This window comes from Silurus aristotelis (genome assembly GCF_946808225.1).
Source record: "Silurus aristotelis genome assembly, chromosome: 12".
Lineage (NCBI taxonomy): Eukaryota > Metazoa > Chordata > Actinopteri > Siluriformes > Siluridae > Silurus > Silurus aristotelis.
Genome location: NC_139585.1, coordinates 29,935,168 through 29,946,642, shown reverse-complemented (window position 1 = coordinate 29,946,642; position 11,475 = coordinate 29,935,168). Strand labels below are relative to the sequence as shown.

Sequence of the window (11,475 nt, the reverse complement as noted above, 5' to 3'; positions counted from 1 at the left end):
AAACATCTAAATGATATTCCTGCAGGTTTAAACCCCAATAAAAAAGGAAACTTGCGTGAACACACACACACACACACACACACACACACACACACTGCATGTAAGTGATGTCACATTGAATGCAGTTTAAGGTTTATTCTAATTAAATCCTGTAGGAATTTGAAACCCCCATCACTACTCTGCTTTAGATATCATTTAATATTTTCCTGATTAATCATAATTCTTAAAAAAAAAAAATATTCTGTACAAGCAGAGTGAGGAAAATCCCATTTCAGGACAATTATAAATTACAAAATATATATTAAGTCTATGAAATATATCTTTAAAAAGTTGTTTAAACATTTGACAGTAGATGATGTTTGTAGGAGGAAATATTCGTTGTTGGTCACCTGATGTGAAAAATGAAAGTGAAAGTATTCCCTCTGGCAGACATGGAGGATGCTGTACTGCTCTGGTTTCATCTGCTGCTGTTGGTGATCTTCTGTAACGGTAATGTTAACCATGTTTGTGTTTGGTAGAGCACCTTGAATACACTGTTCTATGGAGCTAAAAGGCAGTGTAGGATCTCATCCAAGTGAAAAGGATTTTTTTCCCAGTGCGTCAACTTTAACATAATTGAGGAAGTGTGAATAATAGTTTGTCTCTAAAATTTCCAATCAGTCCGAATCAGTGAAGAAAAATAAATGTTTAATTGCTACAATTCATTAAATTAAATAAATTATGTTAAATCAATTGAGGGTGTCTTATAGCATAGGTTCAATAAGTAAAACTACAGAGTGTGGTACAGGTCAGATTGAACTGCCCTGTAATGAACTGGATCACAAGGTCTGAAAGAAATATCCAACTAGTAAAAAACACCTCTGGCAAGTTTTACAAGAGGTACGGCAAAGTATTTCAGCTGAACTTTTGGTATTTCAGCTGACAAACTGTCCAAACTGTTATTTGTGCTAAGGGAGGATTTTTCACTGAAAATAAAGTGGAATATCTGTACATTTACATATCTGTCTGGTCAAATCTTCATACTGTTACATTACTTAGTTTGGTGATAGAAACAAAAGGAAAATCTTTACAGGCATTGTACAGAAACTATACACTGTGCAACATTTCTTAATGAATACAAATAGTGCAAAATAGTAAAAGTGGGCATATGAGGTAGGAATTTGTAGACCTGAGTGTCTCTCTGTTGGTCATGTCAAACACTGTTTTTAGTATGACGACAGTATGCTGGCACACACCCACTACAGGAAAAATGCTCTAAACATGACTGCCGGCACGGTGCTGAACAGACAGCGGTGGTTCAACTCCAGTGTTGTGGACAGACAAACGCAGTTGCGAAGCGCTACACTGTTGGAGAATGTAGACATGTACACAGACCAGAACCCATCCTTTAAACTCTAAAAACATGAATCCTATGTTGCAACAAATCTTGAAGACTAATCAACAGGGGATAACAGGAGTTAGTCGTTGGACCCAGCCAGGAACCACAGCACCTGCTCACAAAGATGTCTTACACATGTGCGAGTGCATTGCGACACTTGAGTACTGGCCAAAGCAAGAATGGTAAGAAACTTGTCGCTCCATTTCTATATGGTGAAGCACAAGTAGCATATTACAGCCTTTTTGAGAAAGAGGCAGATGATTATGACACCATGATAGAGGAGATCCTGGCATGTTGGGGCCTTTTTCAATGGATCCTGGCAAGACACCCTGGACACAGATGGTCTGCTGAGGACTACCAAGAGATGGGTGCAACCAGAAAAGCAGTCTGTGGCAGAGTTAGTGGAGAAAGTGGCAATGGACAAAGTCCTGTAGTTCTTAACCACGGTGAATCCAAAGATGGTCAGTGTGTAGGCCCCGAAGTACCCAAAAGAAATGTTAGTGGAACCTGAGAGCACTAAGGCCACCCTGAAAATAGGGAAGAAGGACTGGGTTCCCCAGAGGTACAAAAGGCCCCCAGTCCTGACACCTGGGCGGAAACTGGGACTGGGAAGAACAAAAAAAACCTCCCAGCCAAAACCCACCACAAGATGAGCACATGACCTCTGCACCAGAGCCACTAGCTAACTAGCAAAAAATAAAAAAAGAAAGGCCATGGTTAGCGGGCTGCGCCATGAACGCCATGATCCTGACCCATATGTCTATGGCCAGGGTAAAATTAAGTTGCTCCCCCACTAGGCCTTACGGGAAACAAGGACTACCATTACCCTAGCCTGAAGAACAAAAAGAGGATCACCAGCTAAAACACAGCTGGGGGCAGATGCACCAACCAAGCCTCACCCCACCCCAACCCACTCATACATACACACACACTGTACATATCCATACATATCGTCCACATAACGCTTCAGAGACTAGGCTGGGTGCCACGCTCTCACAGGACAGATAGGAACAGCCAAAATTTATCACTGGTCAAAAGGAAGTGAGCCACACTAAGAACAAGAGCAAGAAGCCCTAGCAATCGAATGGCCCATAGGGGAACTGCATACTACCTAGCCAAAAGATACTTTACTCTAGTAACAGATAACACACCCACAGGAAACATGCTCTGAACATGACTGCCACCATAGTGCTGAACGGACAGCGGCTATTCGAAAACCACGTGTGTAAAAGGAGGCCACAGCACCTGTGGAGGAGATCCCAATTCTGGCTACACAAACTACAAGGGGGAAACCCTAAGAAATGTAGAAACTTAAGACATGATAATTGAATGGCATTTCACATATCAGGTCAACATTATTTTAACATTGTTTTTATTCTCTTTAGGTTTCCATGTCCAGGGTCCAATTGGTTCTCTCACTGTCCAGCTGGGAGACTCAGTGATGTTGCCCTGTTTTGTAGAAACTCCTCTACCAATGGAAGATCTGGAAGTGGAGTGGAAAAGAAATGACTCTGGATCTCTAGTGCACTTGTGGCAGAATGGAGAAAGTCGACCAGAGTCTCAGAACCGGCGTTATCATGAAAGAGCTCATTTCTTCTCTGAGGAGGTTGCTCATGGAAACTTCTCTCTACTGCTTACAAATGTGACTCGGGAAGATGCAGGAGTTTATAAGTGTGTCATTCACACAAACCAGCACTCTGATGAAACTCTGATTAAAATAATGGAGATTGGTTGGTATTTGTTTTTCCAAAAGATTTGAATAATATTCTGTAAAAAAAAAATACATGATATAAAAAAAGAATGAATTTATGTAAAATCTATATAAAACAATTCTCGTTTCAGAGCGCTTGATTGTGTCTGGAGCCCACATCATATCTGCGTATGCGAGTGAAGAAATCACTCTGAACTGCTCTGTAGACTCACATATACCATCAGAAAAGATAGAAGAGGTTTCATGGAAAAAGGATGAAGATCTCTTAGTTCTGCTCTACCAAAATGGTATGATCCAGACAGAATCAACACATGAGAGATTTAAGGGCAGAGTAGAATTCTTCAGCACTGCAGACAGAAACAAAGGAAACTTCTCAATGAGACTGAAGGATGTCAGAATTGAAGACAAAGGGCTTTATATATGTTTAGCATTTTCTGGGGATTTATCAGATAACACAACAGTGGAGGTGCAGCAGCTCGGTAAGTTGTTTTGTATGGACACTAAACAGGTAAAGATGTTGTAGAGCATTCACTACTCTTATATATTACAGTATTGTTGTGGTTTAATAACTCTGGTGTTTGTCCCATGCAGGTTTTTCCTCTATGCATATTGGGATTTTAGTTTTTTGTATAATTGGGTTTGTAATTGGATCATTTATCCTAGGCTACTTCTCTTATACATCTTTTCAAAATAATGGTGAGTCTGGGCTTCTTTCTATCACTTTAGAATTCATTTCAACTTAATAAAGTAAACTTCATAAAAATCATCTTCTTGGTTTTTTTTTTTTGTTTTTTTTTGTAGATAACAGCAGAAGAGCCCAAGTTATACAGTGTGCACATGTACTTTGTCCTAATATCATGATGTCCATTGTCTTCATCCTTTGGGGTGTTACTGAGGGTAAGTATTGTTTTTAACAGTTACACTGTTTACTTTAACTGTAATTATCACATTATTCACATGATTTAGCAAAATGGCTGCCACACTTATTATTCTGCAGCACATACATCAGCACTTGATCCACAAATGTGTATTGACAGACTTTGGTGAATTCACCAAACAGCCTGAATTCACCAAAGTGTATTATGAACATCCTTGGATATCCACCAGCACCCAGTATATGTCTCAGATCGAATGGAGTTGCCGTAATGCCTCCACCTTCATCACATGGCATTGGTCATGGAAACACCATATACCTGTGATGCTGGGATCACTCGCCTGTGGGGGAGATAAACAGATTCATGGAAAGGAGGGAAGTGATCCCCAACCAACTAGACTGCCTCTTCCAACGATGCTGGACAGTGGCAATGACCCCATTCTGCTGTCCCCACCAGTAGTTAGGCAACAAATTGCTTTATCACTATAAGATTTACTACATTGCATTCCTCTGACAGCAGCTACCTTTAGTATGTGTCCAAATGCTGTCAGACAAATGCAAACAGAACATCAAGTAGAACCTGCTACAGAATAGCCCATGTTATTTTCAGGAACTTAAGCAGGTTGTTATCAAGTAGTTGTTGGTCTGCAAACTGAGCTTCCCTTAAGTGTTTCCGAAAGAGGCGGCATGCCCTCAATGATTCCAGCCAACCTTTCACTTCAACTGCCTGCTCAAAAAGCATTAGTGCCTCGTCACCATTCTGTGGACCGTTTTGCTAAATTTGATGTAGGGCCACCGGAGCATCAGCTCAGGGGCGTAGCCATCATTTTAAAAGTGGGGGGGATGAAATGTGTAGTGTTACCTGGTTTTTTTTCCTCCAGTAAAAAAGTGAGGGGGATGAATTAACTTTTTATAAAAAGTGCGTCCCCCCCGCGTCCCCCACGTAATCTACGCCCCTGCATCAGCTGAAGTACTCCTTTGTTGCAGTCTTCTAGAAACATGACACAGGTTTGTGATCCCTCTCAAATGGGGGAATGACCATGTACTTGACCTTGAGGTTTTATAGGTTTAGCACTATTTTGTGAGTCTTGTGGAGCACAAGAGGATACCTGCACTATTATTATTGACTGCACTTCATTAATTAAAGTACGTAATTAAGTAATTGAGTAATTAAAATCTCATTTTTTTCAGGGTTTTTAACTGAAGCAGCAACTTGTTCTTCACTTAATTTTGTTAGGATCATTTTTTTATTTTGGATTGCTGTCCATTTGAAATCACTTCAAGGTAAGATTTAATGGTCAATTGTGTGAAAATCAATGAACAGTGAAAATGTTTAGTAATTATTGAGTATATAATAATGTAAATTATAAATTGTGCTTTTATAATGAAAAAACTAATTGGTATAATATGAATTCTTTATCATTTAAACTTTAGTCATTAGACAATGTACAACCACCAGATTATTCACATATATAGTAGATATACATGTATATATACAGTGCATTTGGAAAATATTCAAACTCCCCCCCCCCCCCAATGTTGTAATGTTGCAACCTGATACTACATTAAACATTTTTTATCATTAATCTAAAAGGACAAAGTGAAAACAGAATTATAGAATAAAAAAAAAAAAAACTAAAACATCACAAGCACATACGTATTAGTTGAAGCTTCTTTTGGCAGAAATTGCAGCCTGAACTTTTTTTGGGTTAGATGCAACAAGCTTTGCACTCCTGGATTGTTCATGATGTTCAATATGGTTCAGGTCAGGGCACTCAAAGACATTCATTTATATGTGTTGTCCCAAAGACACTCCTGTGTTGTCTTGGCTATATGCTTAGGGTTGTTGTCATGAAGGAAGGTGAACCTTTGGCCCAGTCTGAAGTCCTAAGTTCTGTGGAACAATTTTTTTGAGATCTCTGTACATTTGTCCATTCAGCTTTCCCTCAACCCTGACCAGAAAAACTCCCCACAGCACAGCATCTTGAGATGGTTTTTTTTTCAGGTGATGAGCAGTGCCTGATTTCCTTCAGACATAATGTTTAGAATTGAGGCCAAGTAGTTTCACCAGTTTATTCAGACCTTTTTTCTTCCAAAAGTTGCTACAAATGATCTGAATACAAATACATTTGTTACATATGTTTAGTTTTTATTTAAATAAATTTACAGACTTTTTTAGAATTCAGTTTATACTTGGTCAATAGGTCAATCAAAGAAAATCTATTTAAATAATTTTAGTATAATTTCTTCCAGTTTGATACCAGTCCCAGGTCCACCTTTTGCATTTTGCTACTGCACTCAGTCATCATGTGTTAAATTAGCAGTTTATTACCAGCTCTCCTCCAGTGTAGTGTTTTATTGATTTAGTTTTTTTTGGAGCTGGGAATGAATAAAATAATTAACTATATGTGAGATTTAGGAAACACTGATCTAATCACTACACACCATCATTATATTGCAGGTGATGTTCGCCATTTAATGAATAATTTGGCAGTTCCTCTACAATATGTTGTGATGACTGTTGTCGCTTATCACCGTGAGTGTACATTAAACAGTTACTCCATTACGTCCTGGAAACCATTATTTTAATAAATATATAAAGAGAAAAGTAAGATACATTTGAGAATATTTTTATTTTGTTGTATATAAAGCACTGTATGTATTTGTGTAATATTGACTAACATTTTTCTGTGTTGTCTAGATATTATTGTGCAGGTTTGGAATACAACAGACGGTACAGGGAAAGCGCTGATTCTGATGGCTTTGCTAATGTGGTTATTTCTGATTTTTTGGCATGTTATTGTTGTAGGTAAGAGTTCAGCTTTTTTATTTATATATTAAATAACTTTTTTTATTGTGTCTTTGTGAGTGAGTTATGGGTATATATAATGTACTAAATGCAATATTTCTTTAAATATTGAAAAATTTTAACCAGCCATAATATAATTATCCATTTTTTTTGTCCTTGATTGGATAATCAAATCTCATTTCTTATAAAACAATCTCTAGCAGGCATTCTTAAAGCTCATTATTCTTTAATGCTTTTTATAAGTGCTTTTTTTTTTTTTAGCATTCTTTATTTTCATTTCATTCTTTATAATATTTGTTACAGAAGGTCTTTACACAGTACAGTATGTAAAATAATTAAACGATTTATTAACTTCTAAACAAGTGAATAATTCAGTCCTGTATTGATTCAAATGTAAATGTAATCATATGTTTCTATTATTACATCACAGTTACAGAGGGTCCTTACACTGGAATAAGGGCACTTGTGTGTAAAACACTAGCTACCGATTTGAGATGTTTGGGTAACTATCATAAAATCCTGAAATATAAATACCATTTATATGCTTTTATTTATTTTTAAGACCGACTGAAGACTGAATTAACCTTTTTTAATCTTTTATTTTCAATGCAGCGTACTTTAGAAAGATTCTCCGAAAAGTAACACACAGTAGTTACATAACTACAGAATACGGCAATATACTGCGGATATTTTTCATTACTATGATATTTGTAATTCGTTCTTTAGGTAAGTGCAGCTTTTTCAGGTAATGCCTCATGTTGATTGATGTGTAAATTTCATTAAACAATTTACCATTTTTTTCAAGCCTTTCTTGTCCTATGTTTATTCTGTGTGTGTATTTGTGTGTGTGTGTGTGTGTGTGTGTGTGTGTGTATTCTGAATGAATGAATAATAAGCAACGTCATGGTTTTTAAACTACATGAAATGTTTTCATTTCAATCTAAAACCTATTAAATTGTAGATATTTTAAAATCTATAAACTTTTCATATTTTTTGATGCTTCATTATCCAGATCTACTAAGTAATTTACCACCCAAAATTAAGTTTAATCCCACAAAAGTGCAGTTTTAGTTGTGTATGTGAAGTCTTGAGCATGTTTACAGGATCTTCTTCAGTATCATTACAATCACAAATAATATATTTAACTTCAAATTTAATCTTCACAAGAAAATCTTTATTTTGACGTAATTAACGGTCTGTTTTTCAGAAAGCCTGACTATGGTGCTATTTCCATCATTGGCAGGATGGTTTTTCTTTTTACAAACTAATTGCAAATGTCTGAGTAAGTATATAATACACTTAGATTAGAGTGGGTTTAAATGTTGGCACTATGACTGGTAAAGGGAGAGAGGTAGCTGATATGATGGAGTTAAGAACGTTGGACATGTGTGTTCAGGAGACCAAGAGGAAAGGGAGTGAGGTGAGGAGCATAGGGGGTGGGATCACACTGTTTTACCATGGATAGAAAGAGAAATGGTGTAGGAGAATGGAGTGATGATAAATGTTATCATTGTGAGAGAAAAGTTCTGGAGTTAGATAAAGTGGTAGAAGAAAAAAAAAGATTGGTGATTGGGGCAGACTTTAATGGACATGTAGGTGAAGAGAACAGAGGTGATGAGGAGGTGATGGTAGGTATGGTTTTAAGGAGAGAAATGTGGAAGAGCAGATGGTGGTAGATTTTGCTAAAAGGATGGAAATAGCAGTGGTGAACACGTATTTTAAGAAGAAGGAGGATCATTGGGTGACGTATAAGAGTGAAGGAAGGTGCACACAGGTGGACTATGTGCTATGTAGGAGATGCAACCTGAAGGAGATTGGAGACTCTAAGGTGTTGGCAGGGGACAGTGTAGCTAGACAGCATCAGATATTAGTCTGTAGGATGGTTTTGGAGGTGAAGAAGAAGAGGAGGAGAGTGAGGACTGAAAGAAGAATAAGATGGTGGAGTTCGGTGGTGGTGAAGAGGTGCTGGATGAATGGCCAACTACTTCAGAAGTGATAAGGGAGACAGCTAGAAAGGTACTTGGTGTGACAGGAGTCTCCATGAACTATGATGTTTCTTGCGGATGATATTGTGATTTGTGGTGAGAGTAGGGAGAAGGTTGAGAAGTGGTCAACAGTGCAAAGTAATGGAAAGTGTGTTAGAGAAGTGAAGAAAAGAGTGCAGGCAGGGTGGAGTGGGTGGAGAAGAGTGATAGCAGGAGTGATTTGTGATAGAAGAGGATCTGTGAGAGTGAAAGGGAAAGTTTATAGGACTGTGGTGAGACCTGAGATGTTGTATGGATTAGAGACAGTGGCATTGAGTAAAAGACATTTCATTGGGAGTGATGACGATGGACAAGATTATAAATAAATTCATTAAAGGGACCGTCAAAGTTTTAACGCTAGATTTGTTGGGACTTTGCTGTATTTATTATGATGGTCTGGTAGATTCTGGTACAGAGTGTAGCATATTTTAATAACCTGAATAAGAGCAGTGATGGATCAAATGTGTAACATTGATTTTGTAGTTTTTTTGCAGATTCTTTACTCATTGTATCAATAATGATGATCCTGGAGATTGTGAGTGCATCAGGGTCGATCTACATCCATTCTGTGGTAGTGACTGATGTGAACGGTAAGTACCAGTCCTGTTCCTTTACTGTTTACTGGAGTTGCTGTTCCACTGGATGATCCTTTTTATTTTTTATTTTTTATGTACAAAGGAATTTCTAAATGTTTTATTTAATGAACTAAAGCTCTCTGATCAAAGTTACATCAGGAAGCCAAGAGAAGAAATCATCCAGCATCACACTGTGTTTTAGCTTTAAAAGTGGTTTATTGCAGTTTTGTAGTGAATTATTTGTAAATGTATAATAAAAGTGGTTATTACAATTGTTAAAAATGTTTTGTCAATAATTTTAAATGTGTTTAGAACGTGATGCATTGACCTGTGTGACTGTGTTCCTCTACATCTTGACCATGACGACACTGTTTTCAAGTCTAAAGCGATTATCAGGTCTAATCCTTTTTACTATATACAGTAAACAAAACAAAATGTCAGTGTGTATGGGTGTGAATGTCATGTTGAAAGGGTGCAGATTCAGTTGCCGAATACATCTTACATCTACATCACCTAATACTGTATGTTCCAGACTAGAGTTTGATCAGATGTTACTGCTCATATAAATTCACTGTGTTTTTATACTTTAAGAAAACAAATCTCCAGAAACACTGGGAGACATTGACGTGAACTAAAGTAAAGTATTTTCTTTTAAAGTACACAATCATAACGGTCAGGGATTGTGCCGGGGGGAACGACGGACGATGGCAAAGTGAATAGGCAGAGAAACTTCCTAAGTCAAGCGAGGGGGGTGGGGGTGTGTGTGTTGATTATGAACATCATGCTGAAAGTTTCTAACTGATACTGACTGGTTTTGCTTCAGATGCCAGACGTCTAGAATCCGACTCAGACTCCAAAAACACTGTGATTCAGCCTTGTAAGTACACAAATCTTTACTGTCATGTTTCAGTCAAGATAAATTCTTTATCTCTGTTCATCATGACTTTGTATTACAGCTGGATGGAGTGTGGTTGTGTTCATGGTTGGGTCAGTGCTGGTTGTTTTTGTGAACATTACTGCGTTAATAGTGGAGCTGATCCTAAAAGCACGTGAGTCTGATTTTAATAATCATAATAGAAAATTCCGCACTATATAAATGTTAGTTTAAAATTATTAAATGTTATTGAAACTTGTCCATCTAATGATATATGGTGCTACGAGTGATCATTAATTTATTATAAACAGGAAACGGTCAGCGTACGGTGGATCTGCGAGTTATTGTGATACCAGCTGAATGTGTGTTTGCTGTGTGCTGGCTCACTTTACAGATCTCCACTTTCTGTAAGTATAATCTCTACACATGGTATAGAACATGATGTCAAGCAGGTCTGTTTATTGTTGCTTCAGTTACAGAAATAAAAAGGTTCTTTAATTATTGTTACAAATTTTTATAGATTTTTTATTATTACCAGAACTGGCATTATTTTAAACCTTAAACAAGAACATCAGATCTTCAGAACTGAACCCTGACAGTGACAGAAGGAATTAATATGGGAGTTTTATTCACACCCATCACCTGCCTCAGCATTGCTGCAGATAAAGTTACACTCCTTAATTATAAATGTTCACTAATGGCAGTGCCCAGATTTTCTGTAACACCAACAGATCAGCTCAGGTCGTATTCAGGGAACATTTAAAGGGGAACTGATCCCCATTTCTGTGTGTAGGGCAGTGAGAGGAAAGGCAAGGGGAAGGAAAAGAGGCCTGAGAGAAAGGAGGGTGATGTGGTTAATGTATTAAGACGTGCAAGGATATATTTTATTTAACAGTAATAAAACTTCACATGGCTGAAAACATGTGAACCACTTCAGAGCAGAGTTCTACTTTATTAATATTTATCATTTATTTAGTTTGTTGAACACATTTAATCTGATAAAAACATTGATTCATCAGAATGATATGATACAACAAATATATTAGATTTGGATTGATTTAACTGACTGTCACATTTGTTCCATCACACAGGGCAGGAGAACAGAGAAAGGTGTGTGTGTACTGCTGACGAGTTCATACACGTATAAATAGATTCCTTTTCTGTATCAGTTTGTTTAGACAGAACATGTGATCATTCCTGCTCTCATTTGTACAGATTTAGATCTGATAT

The 11,475-nt window shown here is 37.3% G+C and overlaps 1 protein-coding gene across 1 annotated transcript in view; it reads left to right on the top strand.

Annotated features, from left to right (window-relative positions):
* Nucleotides 1-11,475, top strand: part of LOC310734355 (uncharacterized protein) — a 198,600-nt gene that overhangs the window by 31,583 nt on the left and 155,542 nt on the right. Inside the window, exons 7-21 of the mRNA XM_083556263.1 lie at nt 2,764-3,108; nt 3,221-3,568; nt 3,681-3,785; nt 3,891-3,986; nt 5,155-5,247; nt 6,425-6,499; nt 6,665-6,772; nt 7,203-7,274; nt 7,385-7,498; nt 7,980-8,054; nt 9,291-9,386; nt 9,684-9,767; nt 10,195-10,248; nt 10,328-10,420; nt 10,557-10,652. Of these exons, the coding sequence (XP_083412389.1) occupies nt 2,764-3,108; nt 3,221-3,568; nt 3,681-3,785; nt 3,891-3,986; nt 5,155-5,247; nt 6,425-6,499; nt 6,665-6,772; nt 7,203-7,274; nt 7,385-7,498; nt 7,980-8,054; nt 9,291-9,386; nt 9,684-9,767; nt 10,195-10,248; nt 10,328-10,420; nt 10,557-10,652 (1,854 nt within the window). The remainder of the gene's footprint in view (nt 1-2,763; nt 3,109-3,220; nt 3,569-3,680; nt 3,786-3,890; nt 3,987-5,154; nt 5,248-6,424; nt 6,500-6,664; nt 6,773-7,202; nt 7,275-7,384; nt 7,499-7,979; nt 8,055-9,290; nt 9,387-9,683; nt 9,768-10,194; nt 10,249-10,327; nt 10,421-10,556; nt 10,653-11,475) is intronic.